The sequence below is a fragment of the Stegostoma tigrinum genome, chromosome 1 (assembly GCF_030684315.1).
Source record: "Stegostoma tigrinum isolate sSteTig4 chromosome 1, sSteTig4.hap1, whole genome shotgun sequence".
Lineage (NCBI taxonomy): Eukaryota > Metazoa > Chordata > Chondrichthyes > Orectolobiformes > Stegostomatidae > Stegostoma > Stegostoma tigrinum.
This window is the reverse complement of record NC_081354.1, coordinates 160,103,822-160,124,147: the sequence shown is the minus strand read 5'-3', so window position 1 is coordinate 160,124,147 and position 20,326 is coordinate 160,103,822. Positions and strand designations below refer to the sequence as shown.

At 43.9% G+C, this 20,326-nt stretch overlaps 1 protein-coding gene across 10 annotated transcripts in view; it reads left to right on the top strand.

Annotated features, from left to right (window-relative positions):
* Positions 1-20,326, top strand: part of ctif (CBP80/20-dependent translation initiation factor) — a 357,703-nt gene that overhangs the window by 242,623 nt on the left and 94,754 nt on the right. For all 10 annotated transcript variants that reach the window (XM_059649773.1, XM_059649791.1, XM_059649797.1 and 7 more), the window contains one exon: positions 6,578-6,653. In XM_059649773.1, coding sequence (XP_059505756.1) covers positions 6,578-6,653 — 76 coding nt within the window. The remainder of the gene's footprint in view (positions 1-6,577; positions 6,654-20,326) is intronic.

The following is a 20,326-nucleotide window of genomic DNA, read 5'->3' as shown; positions in this document are numbered from 1 at the left end:
TTCTGGTTGCTCAGACCTTAGGTATGCTTTTTTTTCGACTAAGCTGATAATTTCCCCTGTCATCCAAGATTCATGAATCCTCACAGGAAATGCCTGTTCTGCACTCTAATCACTGGTCCTTAAAATACTGCTACATGTCAGATGTGAATTTACACTCAAACAGCTGCTCCCAATCCACATTCTCCAATTCTTATCTAATTCAGTTATATTTAACCTTCCCCCAATTTAACACCTTCATCCGAGATCCAATCTTGTCCTTACCCATAAGTATCCGAAAACATGTAGAATTATGATCACTATTCCCAAAATGCCCTTAAAGAATCCTTGATCACCTGACCTGGCTCATTTCCCAATACCAGGTTCAATATGGCCTCCTCCTTCTTTGGACTATCCCCATACTGTTTCAAAATATCTCCTGAACAAACCTAACAATTTGCTCCCCATCTAAATCCCCAGCACTAAGAAAGTTCCTGTCAATGTGGCAGAATTTAAAATCACCCACCACAACAAATCTGCTATTTTCACATCTTTCTGGAACTTGACTACATATTACTTCTTCTATCTCCCTCAGGCAGCTGGGAGGTCTTTCTACAGTCCCAGCATTGTGATTGCACCCTTCCTGTTCCTGAGCTCTACCCATAATGCCTCACTCCAAAATCTCCTCTTGACACAACTGTGATATGCTCCCTCACCAAGAATGCAACGCCCTCACCTCTTTTGCTTCCTCCCTGTCTTGTCTACGTCAACTATTTGCTAGAATTTTAAACTGCCAATCCTGCGTCTTTTTCAATCATGCGTCTGTGATAGCAACAAAATCACAACTGCATGCATTAATACAAGCTCTAAGTTCATCTGTTTTACCTGTTATAGTTCTTGCATTGAATCAAAAACAGTCGAAGCCTCCAATTCCACTGAGTTCAGCAACCTCTCCCTGATTGCTGTTTCTCTTAGCCATATTTGGCTTTGACTCAAGTTCTTCGCAAGTCTCTATACTCACTAACTTGATGCTGTGGTTTCCAGCCACCTGCCCCACTACGTGAAACCTTCCCAAGAGGCACTATAGGACATCCTTGCCAGGATATTGGTGTCTGTGTAGTTTAGGTGCAACCTGTCCTTCTTGTATAGGCCCCATCTTCCCTAGAAGACAGCCCAGTGATCCACATATCTGAAGCTACACCAGCTGTTTAGCCACAAGTGCTAGTGTACTGTGTCTCTGTTCCTTCTCCCAATGGCACATGAGAACGGGGAGTAATCCTGAGGTTACTATCTTAGATGTCCTGCTTTTTAGTTTACGACCTAACTCCCTGAACAGCAAGACCTTGTCATTTTTTCTACTTACGTCATTTGCTATGTCACAGACTAGTCAGCCAGAGGAGGTAGATGTTAGTAAGGAAGATGTACCACGAATTTTGAGGAAGTTGAACATAGATAGGTCCCCTGGGCCTGATGGGATTTATCCAAGGATTCTATGGGAAGTGAGGGAAGAGATTGCAGGGACTTTGGCGATGATCTTTTCGTCCTCACTGTCCATGGGTATAGTGCCAGAAGATTGGAGAGAGGCAAACGTCATTCACTTGTTCAATAAAGGGAATAGGGATAACCCTGGAAATTACAGGCCAGTTAGTCTTTCTTCAGTGGTGGGCAAATTATTGAAAAGGGCTCTGAGAGATAGGGTTTATGATCACTTGGAAAGGTACAGTTTGATTTGTGATAGTCAGCATGGATTTGTGAGGGGTAGATCATGCCTCACTAACCTTATTGAATTCTTTGAAGAGGTGACCAAACATGTGGATGAAGGTAGAGCAGTGGATGTGGTATACATGGATTTAAGTAAGACATTTGATGAGGTTGTCCATGGTAGGCTCATGCAGAAGGTAAGGAGGCATGGGATAGGGGGAAATGTGGCAGATTGGATTCTGAATTGGCTGACCGTTAGAAGACAAAGGGTGGCACCAGATGAAAAATATTCAACATGGTGCTCAGTTACGAGTGGTTTACCACAAGGATCTGTTCTGGGTCCTCTTCTATTTGTGATTTTTGTAAATGATTTGAATGTAGGAGTGGAAGGGTGGATTAGTAAGTTCGTGGGTGATACGAAGGTAGGTCGGGTTGTGGATAGTGCAGAGGGCTGTTCTAGGTTACAGAGGGACATTGATAGGATGCAGGGGTGGGCTGAGAAGTGGTAGATGGACCTTAACCCCGAAAAGTGTGAGGTGATTCATTTTGGAAGGACAAATTTGAAAGCAGAATACAGGGTTAACGGAAAGATTCTTCGCAGTGTGGAGGAGCAGAGGGATCTTGGGGTTCATGTTCACAGTTCCCTGAAAGCTGCCACCCAGGTGGATAGAGTTGTTAAGAAGGTGTATGATGTATTAGCTTTCATTAATAGAGGGATTGAGTTCAAGAGCCATGATGTTATGCTCCAGCTATACAAAACCCTGGTTCAGCCACATCTGGAGTATTGTGACCGGTGCTGGTCACCTCATTACAGGAAAGATGTGGAAGCGTTGGAAAAGGTGCAGAGGAGATTTATCAGGATGTTGCCTGGAATGGAGGGAAGGTCTTACGAGGAAAGGTTGAGAGAGCTAGGGCTTTTCTCCTTAGAACGACGAAGGATGAGAGGTGACCTGATAGAGGAGTACAAAATGATCAGAGATATAGATAGAGCAGAAAGCCAGAGATTTTTTCCTAGGGTGGAGGTAGCTATTATGGGGGGGTCATAGTTTTAAAGTGAGCAGAGGTAGACATAGGGGAGAAGTCAGAGGTAGGTTCTTTACTCAGCGAGTGGTAGGGATGTGGAATGCATTGCCGGAGAGGGTAGTGGAGTCGGCCTCATTAGGGGCTTTTAAGTTGCTATTATATTGGCATATGGATGATAGTATAAGGTAGCGGTGGGGGTTAGATAGACCTTAGGATTAGTGTAAAAGGTCGGCACAACATCATGGGCTGAAGGGCTTGTTCTGTCCTGTACAGTTCTGTATTCTATTGTGCCAATATGGACAATGTCTGTTTACTCTCTTGTTTCAGAATGCCCCGTACCTGCTCAAAGACATCCATAACTCTGGCACCAGGGAGGCAACATAACGTCCTGGAGTCTCTCTCATGGCCACATAAGTGCCCACCTATGCCCTTGATGATTGAATGTCCAATTCCTATTGCTATACTACACATTGCACCCACCCCGTACAGCAGGGCCAGCCGTGGCACCATTGGTCTGGCTGCTGCTGATGATGATGCTGTCACTTGATGGGACCACCCCTCCCAATCAGTCTCCAAAACAGAAAACCTGTTCAACTGGGGGACAGCTGCAGGGATACTGCTGCACTGATCACCTATCCTGTCTAGCTGTCAGCCATCTATCTTCCTGTATCTTGGGTGTGACCATATTTCTATTACTTCAGTCTGTGATGCTCTCTGCCATTTATGTACTCCTTAGAGTTCAAACTGCTTCTCAAGTCGATCTGTTTGTTCGGTGAGCAGCTGAAGCTGGGTACACTTCCTGCAGATCTAATTATCGAGAATGCTGTCAGTGTCCATAATTGACCACATCTCGCAGGTGGGACTCAAAACCCAACCAAGTAACATGACTAATCCTCATTGGCTGTTAGTTTACAAGTTAAATTTTAATTAGCTACGTAATGATTACAGTTATTACTTTCTAGCAAATAACCCCCTCAACTTACTATCTAACTTCCCTGTAACTAAGCAGAAGATGAACTAACTGGACACTTGCCCTGTACTGTAGTGAGATTCTATCACTTGTAGCACCGAGGGAATAAACGTATTAGCAAATTATTGCCTCACCCGCACCGACAAATCAGAAACTCTGCTCCCAAATCACCCTGGAACTACAGCAGGGACCTTCCCCAGAATGGATGGCTGCTAGCCCCTCCTGAAAAGAATGTGTCCAAACCAAAACTAGGCCTTGGAGACCCCCACGCTCAATTTTAAATCATCCCCAGTACAGGCTTCCCCCTCTGGCTCCTGCTGAAAGGAACTTGCCTGAACCAAGCATTAAAATGAAATTCAAATATTAATTCTGTTTCTCTTTTCACAGATGCTGCCAGTTCTGAGTTTCAACCAGCATTTTGTTGTTTTCCTGAATGAATCCATACTAATTGTCTTTAATTAGAATGCCTTTTCTGAAGTGGCACTTAATTTTGTTGTGTCATATTGCATATATAACAAAGCTAATGACTGACCTCTATAGTTAGTTGGGTGACTTACCTTTACACTTTCTTTCGACAAGAGTGTAACATTTGCAATTCTCTGGCCCTTTGGCACCATCCTGAGTTAAAAGTTTGGAAAATTATGGCCTCACTTACGTTGGCTTCTAGTCTCTGTTCACACTCTCGCTTTGCAGACCTTGTGGGCTTTGTACTTCCCCTCTGAGCCTTCTATATTCAGCCTAATTCTTAGTCATATTATCCACCTCTCTTTTTCATAAGCACACTTCTTCCTTTTTCATCTTAACCTCTATCTCTTACGTCATCTAGGGACATCTGGATTTGGATGTCCTGCCTTTCCACTTCATAGGAACATACTTTGTTGTCAAACTGAAGACAAACCATTGTTCAGATATCATTTTGTCTGCTAACCTTTGATTCCAATTTTTCTGACCCACTGTCACCCTGTTGGAGTTGGCATTTCCCTGGTTAATTATTCTTATTCCGAATTGTTCCTCGTCCTTTTTTGTACACTCCACCTAAACTTAATAATGCAAAGATTGCTGTCTTCTGAATGTCCTCCCTCTGAAACATAGTCCATCTCATTCCCAAGAACCAGGTATAGCTGTAACTCCTTTCTCTTTGGCACATCCAGCATACTATCATCTTCTTCTATTGTCAATACTGGAAGTCATTATACAGCATGTCCTTCATTTCTATATTTTAATTGATTGTATCATATACATGAATTTTCATGGACCACTCCCTTTTACTGCTGTTGGATTTGATGTTACTTGCAAATTTCTTTCCATAATGCTCTTCCAATTTGCTTGTAAACGCATATGTATTTGTGGAAAGGAGCGTGTGCTCTTCCATATTTGATTTGCCTTTGCATGCTGCGCCTGTTTGGTCCAGTTGATCAGTAAATGTTCCTAGAATCCCTGCAGTGTAGATGCAAGTCATTTGGCCCATTGAGTCCCTGCTGACCCTCTGAAGGGCATCCTTCCCAGACCCAACACCTACTCTTAGCCTAAAACCCTGCATTTGTCATAGCTAATCCACCTAACTTGCACAACCCTGGACACTATGGGCAATTTAGCATGGCCAGTCCACCCAGCCTGAATATCTTTCGGACTGTGGGAGGAAACTGGAGCATCTGGAAGAAACCCATGCAGTTACAGGGAGAATGTGCAACTTCTGCACAGCCAGTGTATTGAACCCAGGATTCTGGTGCTGTGAGGCAGCAGTGCTAACCATTGCTTTTCACAGAAAATACTTGTTAAGAACACTTCACAGGATATAGGCATATTCTGCAAACGCATTGATTCATTGTCAGTGTTGGGGCAAAGCTGCGTAGTGAGTTCCAGCTATCAGAAATACTCCATCTTCTTATTAGAACATCAGCCTGTCCTTTATGCCTGTGACGATTAAAAATCTCTGGACTAACGCTGTTCTTCTTGTTGGAAGAGAAAAATCTGCCACTCTTTACACTCCAACCCAAAAACACTGATCTTTGAATTATCCCAGTGGAGAGCTGCTTATGATGATATGGCTTTGCTGAAGGTCACAGATTTAAAAACAATAATTTTAATGTTTCATTACTCTTTAAACAGAGTTGCAGGCATTATATTTAGGGATAACAAAGTGCGAAGCTGGATGAACGCAGCAGGCCAAGCAGCATCTCAGGAGCACAAAAGCTGACATTTCGGGCCTAGACCCTTCATCTAGGCCTGAAATGTCAGCTTTTGTGCTCCTGAGATGCTGCTTGGCCTGCTGTGTTCATCCAGCTTCACACTTTGTTATCTTGGATTCTCCGGCGTCTGCAGTTCCCATTATCTCTGATAAAATTATATATTTAGGGAAGTTGATTTCACTGGAACAGGCAAATGGCTTGGAGAAAAACAGGTAGCTGCTAAGGGAAATTATGAGAGGACTCTATTCCCACGCTGTCACCATCTCAGTGCTGGTTCAGAAATACTGATCTCTCATTTTTAAATAAGTTCTCCTCGGCTTTTCCTAGTTCTGCTTTTCTGTGATGCATTTGGTTAAGCTACCACAAAGAATTCTACTGGGAGGATCGAGCACAACTTAATTTTTCACTTAATGGGTCATTGTTTTGATTTTCTCCCTACTCTGTGGTACGACAAACTGAGTATATTGAAAGGTAAATTCTACAGTGAATGTGTGGGTGGGACGAAAATCTGATCTGTTTTCAAATGGCATTTATTAAGGGAAATAGGTATATTCTACAAACAAATTTATTCATTGTCAGTGTTGGGGCAAAGCTGCATACTGAGTTGTAGCTATCAAAAATACTCCATCTTCTTGCTAGAACATCAGCCTTTCCTTTACGACTATGTCAATTGAAAGTCTCCAGACTAATGCTGCTCCTCTTCTCATCATTTTTGCAGGATGGTGAAGGGAAAGTTTGAAGAGGATGGAAACATTACGTTGAATGACCTGGAGAAAGTGCTTCCAGTGCGGCAGGTACTCATGAACACCATACTGTAAACCATTTGCATCCTCCACATTGGGTGTCAATCAGGATTTGGCGCTTGACGAGGCAGTGTTCTATGGAATATCAACTGGATGTGGAATAGGGAGCAAGGTTTTTGTTTTTGTCTCAAATTGCCTGTTGTTCTGAAGTTTTGTTGTTGGGTCTCTGTAGTGTGGACTGCCCCTTCAATTCTGTGGTTTGGTCTGGAATCTTAAAACAACTATGCTGAAAATTATTATGTAGCTTTGTGAAGGAAAATGCAACAGGTGCTGTGCATCTGGTTTGAATCCTCATGAAATGACATGCCAGCAGCTTCAGGAGTAACTAAAATCACTCAGCAATTATTTTCAAGCATTGCAGTATGCTGATGGATTTGATGACAAGTTGAAGAGCTTGAGACTTTGTGGCCTGTTCTGCCATCTAGTGACTATGTTTAACATTACAGCTCAATATTGGATGTAGGGGAGAGAATTTGTTAGCTCGTGATGTACGATACATTGGAAAAGAAATTGAAACAAAAATTTTTTGTTGACAGAGAAGCTCGCATCCAATGAAGGATGATGGGCAGGGTCTCAAAACAAAAATTAAATGTAGAAGATTCAAAGAAATTTGTGGATTTCATCCAGCTAGATTATATTATGGAAAGGTAATTTGTAGGAGGTGGAGCACAGCCCCACTTGCCTGGATGCAGGAGCAGCTGCAGCTAAAAAGGGGTAAAACTTCTCTCCCTTCGCCTCCAACACCACAAAAATGTAAGTGCGTGACCTTCCCTTGTTTATCTTTTATTTCAGCCTGCTGCTCCTTTCGAACTGGAACATTTTGATAGGACCTTCATCTTTGAGACCCTGCCCATCATCCTTCATTGCATGCGAGCTTCTCTGTCAACCACTTAAAGGGCCACGCTGTAGAAATTGAGATCCAAAATCAATCCTGACCTCTGTTTCCCCTCCCTAGAGACAAGATCTTGTCCATGAAGTCTTAACCAGGAAGATTAAATAGAAAACTTGAAATTCAATATCAAATCATGTACAGGAAGCCTTTTTAAGAGAGGGGAAGAAAGATGCAACTAAGCATAGATAAAAGGTACTGAAAAATTCTTTTTAAACTCCAGCAACTAAATTCTGAAGGGCTGAGAGAATGATTTTCTCAGTGGAATGAAAGACAGTAATTAAGATCAGGGTTAAGTATCCACTAATGACTGAATGCATGAGCACTAACTTCTTTAGGAAGGTTTGCTGGGATAAATGCAGCACCTTTACACCCTTACACAAATTTCAATGCAGCTTTCATCTATACAACCATGATACAACTTATGGAGAAACAGAGTAACTCAGATTGCAGCTTCTGATTTTCATCCTTAATTTGGAGGCAGTTCCAATTGAGGCATTCAGGAGGGTACTAGGTGATCATTTAAATAGAAACAATATGTAATGCAGATAAATTATTTAGCGGATAACGTATGTGGCCTGGCTAGTACATTTGTATGACAGAAAGATTCGTGAAACTGTGGATAGTGAGGACAGTTGCCAGAGGGTACAGCAGGACATTGATAAGCTTGGGCAGGGAAATACTTTTTGGTTGTCTAATACGGGAGTGAAGTATACAGTAAATGGCAGAACCCTTAGTAGGATCAACATAAGAGAGATCTAGGCATGCAGGTTCATAGTTCCATGAAAGTGACAATTTTAGTGGATAAGATGGAGAAGAGGCGTATGACATGCTTGCCTTCATAGGATGGTGCATAGAGTACAAAAATGGGCATGTCTTGTTGCAGCTGTATAGGACTTTAGTTTCGTTACTTTTGGAATATTGTGTACAGCTCTAATTGCCACACTACAAGAAGCATGTGGAGGCTTTGGAGTGGGTGCAGAAATGGTTTACCAGGATGTAGCCTTGTTTGGAGGGTATTAGCATTGGGGAGAGTTTGGACAAACTTCATTTGTTTTCACTTGAATGTTGAAGGAAGAGGGGCAACCTGTTAGAAGCTCACAAAATTGAGAGGCATTCATAGAATGGATAGTCAGTCTTTTTCTTAAGGTAAAAATGTCAGTTACTAGGGGACATAGGTTTAAGGTAAAAGGGGGTAAGTTTAAACAGATGCGAGACCCAAGTTTTACACAGAGGATGGTAAATGCCTGGAATGCACTGCCAGAGGAGGAGGTGGAGGTAAATACTAACGCAATGTTTAAGAGGCATCTTGACCAATATATGAATAGATGGAATAGAGGTATGTTGCCTGTGTCGAGGCAAAACGGTTTTAGTTTCGAAAGGTATCGTGTGTCCTTGTAGCCTTGGTGGGCTGAAGATAGTGTTCCTGTGATATTCCACTCTTTGTACTCCAAATATGCAAAATTTGGGGAAAAGACATGACATTGGTACTTTATCAAATGCTCAGAGAGCTTGTGCAGCCAAAACAGGCCATATGGCCTCCTCCTGCACTGTAATAATTCTGTGTTTCTGAGACATACAGATGGCAGGAGTTGCTGATTGACTCCTTAATAGTGAGTGCAGATGGCCACATTATGGGTTTTTCTTAGTGCAAAATCCTAGAAGGATCTGGGAATTGCATTATGAAATGGCTACAAGAATAAAAATCTTGAGAATAATTACAAAAAAATAAGAATATAAGAACTAGGAGCAGGAGTAGGCCATCTGGCCCCTTGAGCCTGCCCTTAATAAGATCATGGCTGATCTTTTTGAGACTCAGCTCCACTTATCCGCCAACTCACCATAACCCTTAATTCCTTTACTGTTCAAAAATTTAGCCAGTCTTGCCTTAAAAACTTTCAACGAGGTAGCTTCAACTGCTTCACTGGGCAGGGAATTCCACAGATTCACAACCCTTTGGGTGAAGAAGTTCCTCCTGACCTCAGTCCTACATCTGCTTCCCTTTATTTTGAGGTGATGCCCTCTAGTCCTAGTTTCACCTGCTAGCGAAAACAAACCCCCCCGCCTCCACCTTATCTATTCCCTTCATAATGTTATGTTTCTTTAAGATCTCCCCTTATTTTTCTGAATTCCAATGAGTATAATCCCAGCCTACTCAGTTTCTCCTCATAATCCAACCCTCTCAGATCTGGAATCCACTGAGTGAATCTCCTCTGCACCCCCTCCAGTGCTAGTATATCTCTTCTCAAGTGAGGAGACCAAAACTGCACACAGTACTCCAGGTGTGGCCTCACCAGGACCCTGTACAGCTGCAGCATAGCCTCTCTGTTTTTCACCTCCATCCCTCGAGAAATGGCAGACAAAATTCCATTTGCTTTTTTAATTACCTTCTGAACCTGCAATCCCACCTTCAGCAATTCATGCTCAAGGACACCCAAGTCCCTCTGCACAGCAGCGTGATGCAAATTTTTACCATTTAAAACACAGTCCATTTTGCTGTTATTCCTACCAAATCGATGACCTCACATTTATCAACATTGTACTCCATATGTCAGACCTTTACCCACTCACTTAGACTATTTATATCACTCTCCAGACTTTTGGTGCCTTCTGCACACTTTGCTCTACCACTCACGGTAGTGAGATCTGCACATTTTGACACACCACGTCCCCAACTCCAAATGATCTGTGTAAATCGTAAACAATTGCGGTCCCAACACTGATCCCTGAGGCACACCACTAGCCACTGACCGCCAACCAGAAAAACACCCAATTACCCCTACACTTTGCTGTCTACTGGTCAACCAATCCTCTATCCATCCCAGTACATTACCTGTAATACCATGGAACTTTACCTTATGTAGCAGCCTTTGGTGTGGCACCTTGTCAAAAGCCTTCTGGAAATCTAGATACACCACATCCACAGGTTCCCCATTGCTCACGATTTAGGTAATGTCCACTATGTAGGTAATGTCCTCATAGAATTCCACCAAATTAGTTAAACATGACCTACCCTTCATGTACCCATGCTGGGTGTTCCCACTGGGACAATTTATATCAAGATGTCTTGCTTTTTCTTCCCTAATGATAGATTCAAGCTTTTTCCTCGCTACCAAAGTTAAGCTAACTGGCCTACCTCCTTTTTTAAAAAGTGGCGTCACATTTGCTGTTTTCCAATCTATGGGAACCACCCCTAGAGTCCAGTGAATTTTGGTAAATAATTACAAGTGCATTTGCTATTTCTCCCATCACCTCTTTTAGTACCCTGGGATGCATTTCATCAGTTGATGAGGGTCGAGCTGTGGATGTGGTGTATATGGACTTCAGTAAGGCATTTGATAAGGTTCCCCATGGTAGGCTCATTCAGAAGGTCAGGAGGAATGGGATACAGGGGAACTTAGCTGCTTGGATACAGAATTGACTGGCCAACAGAAGACAGCGAGTGGTAGTAGACGGAAAATATTCTGCCTGGAAGTCAGTGGTGAGTGGAGTTCCACAGGGCTCTGTCCTTGGGCCTCTACTGTTTGTAATTTTTATTAATGACTTGGACGAGGGGATTGAAGGATGGGTCAGCAAGTTTGCAGACGACACAAAGGTCGGAGGTGTCGTTGACAGTGTAGAGGGCTGTTGTAGGCTGCAGCGGGACATTGACAGGATGCAGAGATGGGCTGAGAGGTGGCAGATGGAGTTCAACCTGGATAAATGCGAGGTGATGCATTTTGGAAGGTCGAATTTGAAAGCTGAGTACAGGATTAAGGATAGGATTCTTGGCCGCGTGGAGGAACAGAGGGATCTTGGTGTGCAGATACATAGATCCCTTAAAATGGCCACCCAAGTGGACAGGGTTGTTAAGAAAGCATATGGTGTTTTGGCTTTCATTAACAGGGGGATTGAGTTTAAGAGTCGAGAGATCTTGTTGCAGCTCTATAAAACTTTGGTTAGACCGCACTTGGAATACTGCGTCCAGTTCTGGGCGCCCTATTATAGGAAAGATGTGGGTGCTTTGGAGAGGGTTCAGAGGAGGTTTACCAGGATGCTGCCTGGACTGGAGGGCTTATCTTATGAAGAGAGGTTGACTGAGCTCGGTCTCTTTTCATTGGAGAAAAGGAGGAGGAGAGGGGACCTAATTGAGGTATACAAGATAATGAGAGGCATAGATAGAGTTGATAGCCAGAGACTATTTCCCAGGGCAGAAATGGCTAGCACGAGGGGTCATAGTTTTAAGCTAGTTGGTGGAAAGTATAGAGGGGATGTCAGAGGCAGGTTCTTTACGCAGAGAGTTGTGAGAGCATGGAATGCGTTGCCAGCAGCAGTTGTGGAAGCAAGGTCATTGGGGTCATTTAAGAGACTGCTGGACATGTATATGGTCACAGAAATTTGAGGGTGCATACATGAGGATCAATGGTCGGCACAACATTGTGGGCTGAAGGGCCTGTTCTGTGCTGTACTGTTCTATGTTCTATGTTCTATGTTCTATCAGGGCCAGGAGACTTGTCTACCTTTAGCCCCATTAGCTTGCCCTGCACTGCCTCCTTCGTGATAATGATAGTTTCTAGGTCCTCACCTGCTATAACCTTCCTGCTATTAGTTTTTGGCGTGTTATTTGTGTCTTCTACTGTGAACACCAACACAAAATAACTGTTTAATGTTCTGGATGTAAGTTTGCTCGCTGAGCTGGAAGGTTCGTTTTCAGACGTTTCGTCACCATTCTAGGTAATATCATCAGTGAGCCTCCGGTGAAGCGCTGGTGTTATGTCCCACTTTCTATTTATATGTTTAGGTTTCCTTGGGTTGGTGATGTCATTTCCTGTGTTGGTTGATGTCATTTCCTGTTCTTTTTTCTCAGAGGGTGGTAGATGGGCTCCAAGTCAATGTGTTTGTTGATGGAATTCCGGTTGGAATGCCATGCTTCTAGGAATTCTCGTGCGTGTCTCTGTTTGGCTTGTCCTAGGATGGATGTGTTGTCCCAATCAAAGTGGTGTCCTTCCTCATCTGTATGTAAGGATACTAGTGATAGTGGGTCATGTCGTTTTGTGGCTAGTTGATGTTCATGTATCCTGGTGGCTAGCTTTCTGCCTGTTTGTCCAATGTAGTGTTTGTCACAGGTCTTGCAAGGTATGTTGTAGATGACGTTCGTTTTGCCTGTTGTCTGTATAGGGTCTTTTAAGTTCATTAGCTGCTGTTTTAGTGTGTTGGTGGGTTTGTGGGCTTCGTAATGCAGCTTCGTTTGTGGGTGTTGGCTGCATTAGAACATTATTCCAACGAACCACCACACACTACAGCACAGAGGAACTACGCAGAGCAGAGGAAAATCATCTATACAGCGTATTCAAAAAGAACGGGTACCCTATGAACACAGTCCGCCGATTTCTCAGCAACAAACCCAAACAAACAGACAAAAAGGGCTCAGAAACCATAACCACTCTCCCCTACATCAAAGACATTTCCGAAATGACTGCCAGACTACTCGGACCTCTTGGCATCAGGGTAGCCCACAAACCCATCAACACACTAAAACAGCAGCTAATGAACTTAAAAGACCCTATACAGACAACAGGCAAAACAAACGTCATCTACAAAATACCTTTCAAGAACTGTGACAAACACTAGATTGGACAAACTGGCAGGAAGCTAGCCACCAGGATACATGAACATCAACTAGCTACAAAACAACATGGCCCACTATCACTCGTATCCTTACATACAGATAAGGAAGGACATCACTTTGATTGGGACAACACATCCATCCTAGGACAAGCCAAACAGAGACACGCACGAGAATTCCTAGAAGCATGGCATTCCAACCGGAACTCCATCAACAAACACATTGATTTGGAGCCAATCTACCATCCCCTGAGAAAAAAACAGGAAATGACATCACCAACCCAAGGAAACCTAAATATATAAATAGAAAGCAAGACATAACACCAGCGCTTTGTTGGAGGCTCACTGATGATGTTACCTAGAATGGTGATGAAACGTCTGAAAACGAACCTTCCAGCTCAGCGAGCAAACTCAGATCCAGAACCTCAACCTGAGCTACAAATCTTCTCAAAACTCGCTAACTGTTTAATGTCTCGGCTATTTCCTCATTCCCAGTTATTAAATTGGTCTTCTCATCCTCTGAAGGACCAATGTTTACCTTCACCACTCTTTTACGATTTACATATTTATAGAAACTTTTGCTGCCTGTTTTTATATTCTGAGCTCGTTTATTCTCATAATCTATCTTACTTTTCTTTCTAACTTTTTTTGTGGCTTTCTGTTGGCCTTTAAAGATTTTCCAGTCTACTAGTTTACCACTAGTCTTTGCTTTTATGTATTTTTTTTTCAATCTGATACTTTCCTTTATTTCCTTAGACACCCATGGCTGGCTCTCTCTTTTCCTACAGTTCTTCCTTATCACTGGAATATACCTCTGCTAAGCACTGTGAAAAAATGTTTTGAAAGTCCTCCACTGTTCCTCAATTGACCCACCATAAAGTTTTTGCTCCCATTCTACCCTAACTAATTCCTCCCTCATTCCTTCATAGTCTCCTTTGTTTAAGCATCGGACGTAGGCACTGGATTTAACCTTCTCACGCCCCATCTATATTTTAAATTCAACCGTACTGTGATTGCTCCTTCTGAAAGGATCCCTAACTGTGAGATCATTCATTATTCCTGTCTTGTTACACAGGACTAGATCTAGGATAGCTTGCTCCCTCATTGGTTCCACTACATATTGTTCAAGGAAATTATCGCAGATGCATTCTATGAGCCCCTCCTCAAGGCTGCCACGACCGACCTGGTTTGACCAATCGATATGTAGATTATAATCCCCCATGATAATTGCTGTACCATTTTTACATGCATTAGCTATTTCTATGGTTATTGTCCAACCCACCACAATGTCATTATTTGGTGGCCTATAGAGCACACCTATCAGTGATGACTTCTCCCTGCTATTCCTAATTTCCACCCAAATGGATTCAACCTATTGTTCAGTAGAACCTATATCATCTCTCACTACTGCCCTGATATCATCCTTATAAATCAGAGCAACACCACCTCCCTTACCTTGCTGCCTGTCCTTCCAAACAGTTTGGTACCCCTGGATATTTAACTCCCAGTCGTGACCATCCTGTAACCATGTCTCTGTAATGGCCGCTAAATCATACTCATTTGCCATGATTTATGCCATCAACTCATCCACCTTGTTGCGAATGCTCTGAGCATTCAGATAAAGTGCCCTAATACAGGTTTTTGCACCTTTTTAAGTCCTATCACCTCCATTACTAAGAACTCTTGAGTTCTCTTTCCCTTTATCTTTTTTCCTAATTTTCAATGGAGTTGAAACTTCCTCATCACCTGCTAACCTGCTGCTTTGCCTTCCATTTATTGTTATACTTCCTCTACGCTCACTTCTCCCCCCCCCCCCCCCCCCCCAACCTACTAGTTTAAAGTCCTATTGACCACCCTATTTACCCTTTTCGCCAGAACACTGGACCCGGCCCTGTTCAGGTCGAGTCCATCCCAGCAGTATAGATCCCTCCGGTCCCAGAATTGATGCCAGTGCCCCACGAAAAGGAAACCCTCTTTCCCACACCACTTTTTTAGCCACATGTTTACTTCCCTGATCCTTGCCTCCCTATGCCAATTTGCAGGTGGCTTGGGCAGCAATCCAGAGATTATGATTCTTGAAGACCTGTTTTTTAATTTTGTTCCTAGCTTTTCATAATCCCGAGACAGGTCTTTTTTCCTGGTGCTGCCTGTGTTGTTGGTACCTACATGGACCACAACAACTGGATCCTCCCCCTCCCTCCCTAGTATCCTCTCAAGCCTGTCAGAGATGTCCTGCACCCTGGCACTGGGCAGGCAACTCACCGCACAGGACCCCCTAACCTGCTCACAAAGGATACTGTCTGTCCCCCTGATGATGGAATCCCCTACAACTACAATCTGTCCTTTAGCTCCCTCCCCCTTGAACGGCCTCCTGGACCATGGTGCCATGGTCAATTGACCCATGCTTCCTGCAGCCCTGTTCCTCATCCACGCAGGGAGCAAGGGCCTCATACCGGTGGGAAAATGTCAAGGGGCCCGGCTCCTGTGTTCCTATCTGCAGGGTCCCTCCACCTGCCTCACTCACAGTCACACACTGCTGTCCCTGCCCGCTGATTGAATTAACATTAGTTAATCTGCCAGGTGTGACTGCCTTCTGGAACACAGTGTTCCAGGTATTTCTCCCTCTCTCCTGGATGTGCCACAGTGTTTGGAGTTCAGATTCCAGCTCATCAATTCTGAGCTAGAGCTCCTCAAGCATCCAATACTTGCTGCAGATGTGGTCACTGCCGTTCTCAATGGGATCAGCTAGCTCCCACATCATACAGCTACAACACATCACCTGGCCTGCCGTCTCTACTTAGTTAATTATTTAAAATTAATTAGTTTATTTTTAGTTTTGCAGTGTTCTCTGCACCAGTAAGGTTACTCCATATACTCAAACAGACTCTGGCTTTGCCTTCCAACCCGCTCCCAGAGGATTTGGCGTCTTGGTGACCTCCTTGAAAGATAACAAAGAGATGAGGAATAAAAATGCAAATCGCTTTCCTGCTCACCGCACTTAGTCATTATTATTAGGTTAGAGCAGGTGGCAGGGCGGGAGACACTACGTTGTGTTGTGTCTTGGGTATTAGTTAACTCCCAAATTTATTGGGTGGAAGCTTACCTTCCCAGGCTGCCCTTGCGCTTCTTCCCGGACTCCCGCTACTGAAACAACTGAAAAAAATAGCAATGACCTGATGATGTGACTAGCTGCAGTCATTGTAAGGTACAAATTGAAGGTGATCACTGGAAGAATTTAGGCAGAGAGTACAAGAAAGTTCTTCAGACAGAGACTGATTAGAATGTAAAACTGTCAACAATGAATTGTTGTTAAAACAGAGCCACTAAGCATTCTTAAAAGAGAATTTGCTATTAATATCAGTCGGGAGAAGAGGATTAGACTCACTGGATTATATAGAAAAAAGTTCTGCCTCTAATGTTTACATTGAGACTACTTGTTGCTCAGTTTGAGAATGTGTGGAAATGAATATTGTTTATTTTTTGTGCTAGTCAATCCAACTGCAGTCCATAACTAAGTTCAATTTTTCTTCATTCCTTCAGAGGATGTGGACATCACTGGCAAGGCTAGTATTTGTTGATGTGATAGGGGGAGGGGAGGGGAACGGGGGAGAGCTTCAAAACCTCTCCTCCCCCTACTGCATCCCAAAACCAAACCAGCTTGTCCCCGCCTCCCTAACCTGTTCTTCCTCTCACCTATCCCCTCCTCCCACCTCAAGCCCCAGCCCCATCTCTGACCTAAAAACCTCATCCCGCCCCCTTGACCTATCTGTCTTCCCCGGACTGACCTATTTCTTCCCTACCTCCCCACCTACACTCACCTCTACTGGCTCCATCCCCGCCTCTTTGACCTGTCTGTCTCCTCTCCACCTATCTTCTCCTCTGCCCATCTTCAATCTGCTCCTCACACCCCCCCATCTATTTCAGAACACCCTTCCCGTCCCCCATTTCTGATGAAGGGTCTAGGTCCAAAACGTCAGCCTTCCTGCTCCTGAGATGCTACTTGGCCTGCTGTGTTCATCCAGCTCTGCATCTTGTTAATTCAAAGTTGCAGACTGCTTTTTTTAAACTTATTTCTTGCTGTTTCTTTCAGTGATTGCCTCACTCACAGCACTGAAGATTCGCACATTTTCAGCTGCATTCTTCCTGATCTTTGTTTCAGGAGATGTGTGTAATGGCTGCCATGGGCTGTTCACACTGCAGAAGTAGCAGTCATATGACTGTGACAAATCAGCCACAACTTCTTTTCTCCAGCCAGTAACTGTTACAGGAATGTTGTGAGTTAGATTGCCAATAGGGACACTGTGCTGTCTGCAAAGCTGTGAGCCATGACCTCTGCACTGGAATGGGAAAAATATGTCATGTAGGACTATGGAACACACAGAAGGAGAAATTGTATATTAAATCCATCACGTTGTATTTTCTCCAGCATCAGACTAAAATTATTTGGTACTTTTTTGATGCACTTTATGTTGCCAGTGGATGGCGATATTGTGTTGTGATTAATACGCATTGTAACCGTTGATGGTGAATTTTGACAGGGCTGCTGCCATTCTTTCCATGAATAGAGGAGATATGCAGAGCTGAGAGTTCTGCCTCTTTCACACAACTTTGATGATGTGATACCTTGGCTCAGCATAGCTCACTCACCACTGAGTCAGATGATTCACAGTTCAAGTCCCACCCAGAGGCCTTAGAAGAGCAAAGACAGACAAGTAGGAAAATAAATAAAAATGTTCAGACTTAAAAAAAACTTAATGTCCCAGAGGAATTAGCTAAACATTCTGTGAATAAACTGATTTTGACTATATGCTGGACTTTTTTCTAATAGGCTGGTGTTTACCTCATCCGGTAATGTCATGTACTGTCTATAACGTTGAAAATATTCTTTGTTTTGAGGAATCTGGGTGAAGGGTAAATGTACATAATATAGGACAGCACCAGAGATAGAAAGAGTAGGAGAGCAGGTAAGGTATTTCATTTTTTACGTCAGTAATTATCTATCAAATTTAAGTTTTAAATGCATGTAGATTGTAAAATGTATTGAGAGAATTTCAGAGTTCTGCAGTTTTGAAATTTTGTCAAGAAAAACACATGCAGTGGATAAAATGCCCCACATGATATTATTCCTGATGTAGCAATGCTTATATTATTCTGTAGTAACATAGAGTACTAGGCATTAATATCATGGTATTAAAGAATCCAACAAACATTCATTACAGCTGACAATGACGTATACTCATTACTTTTGTAGACACCTACGTTACAGGACTATATCACGCTATTGTGTTACAACAAAGAAGCATGCTTTCAGTAGTATGTCATTTGTCAAGTGATCCTGAGTTAGATAGAATATGTGACCCTTGGATCACAAACTATGATACCGTAATGATATCAGGGAGCATGTCTCTCAAAGGATTGCTGACTGTGAAGCATGACATAAACATTGTCATTGGCTTCCCTTCATTATCAAATCTTTTGTGTAGACCTTTGTATCAGAAATTATGAGAAAGGCAAGAGACGTGGTCTACTGATGAAACAAGAGCAATGAAATTAAGGGTCATGCCAGCCAGTGCATTGCTTGTAATGAATACTAAGCTAAGAAAGCTAGCAATGCTTGTACCAACGACATCTCAACAAGACCAAAGATACCTTATGTGTGTTGAGTTCTACATTATAACCTGGCTCTGGAGCCTGGTTTCTGGTTCATCTTCAAGGAGTCCTTAAGTCTTAATCTTAGCCTACCTTTCAAGCTGTGTCCAAGTTTAGGTACTGTATCCTCACTTATTAGTACTGTTCTACCTGAGCTGATGCTAAATACATCAATTCCAGGCATTCGTCCTCATTGTTGGACATTTTATCCTCGCATTTGATGCCCATGATTTTCTGAATGCGTCACGTGGAACCTGTCCAGTGGCTTACAATATAATAAAATGTGAGGCTGGATGAACACAGCAGGCCAAGCAGCATCTCAGGAGCACAAAAGCTGACGTTTCGGGCCTAGACCCTTCATCAGAGAGGGGGATGGGGGGAGGGAACTGGAATAAATAGGGAGAGAGGGGGAGGCGGACCGAAGATGGAGAGCAAAGAAGATAGGTGGAGAGGGTGTAGGTGGGGAGGTAGGGAGGGGATAGGTCAGTCCAGGGAAGACGGACGGGTCAAGGAGGTGGGATGAGGTTAGTAGGTAGCTGGGGGTGCGGCTGGGGGTGGGAGGAAGGGATGGGTGAGAGGAAGAACCGGTTAGGGAGGCAGAGACAGGTTGGACTGGTTTTGGGATGCAGTGGGTGGGGGGGAAGAGCTGGGCTGGTTGTGTGGTGCAGTGGGGGGAGGGGATGAACTGGGCTGGTTTAGGGATGCAGTGGGGGAAGGGGAGATTTTGAAACTGGTGAAGTCCACATTGATACCATATGGCTGCAGGGTTCCCAGGCGGAATATGAGTTGCTGTTCCTGCAACCTTCGGGTGGCATCATTGTGGCAGTGCAGGAGGCCCATGATGGACATGTCATCAAGAGAATGGGAGGGGGAGTGGAAATGGTTTGCGACTGGGAGGTGCAGTTGTTTGTTGCGAACTGAGCGGAGGTGTTCTGCAAAGCGGTCCCCAAGCCTCCGCTTGGTTTCCCCAATGTAGAGAAAGCCGCACCGGGTACAGTGGATGCAGTATACCACATTGGCAGATGTGCAGGTGAACCTCTGCTTAATGTGGAATGTCATCTTGGGGCCTGGGATGGGGGTGAGGGAGGAGGTGTGGGGACAAGTGTAGCATTTCCTGCGGTTGCAGGGGAAGGTGCCGGGTGTGGTGGGGTTGGAGGGCAGTGTGGAGCGAACAAGGGAGTCACGGAGAGAGTGGTCTCTCCGGAAAGCAGACAGGGGTGGGGATGGAAAAATGTCTTGGGTGGTGGGGTCGGATTGTAAATGGCGGAAGTGTCGGAGGATAATGCGTTGTATCCGGAGGTTGGTAGGGTGGTGTGTGAGAACGAGGGGGATCCTCTTGGGGCGGTTGTGGCGGGGGCGGGGTGTGAGGAATGTGTCGCGGGAAATGCGGGAGACGCGGTCAAGGGCGTTCTCAATCACCGTGGGGGGGAAGTTGCGGTCCTTAAAGAATGTCTGGACTTAGCATTTCATGTCTCAGAGCACTAGTAGTGTGGGTATTTTTACAGCTTTGTACACAGCAAGG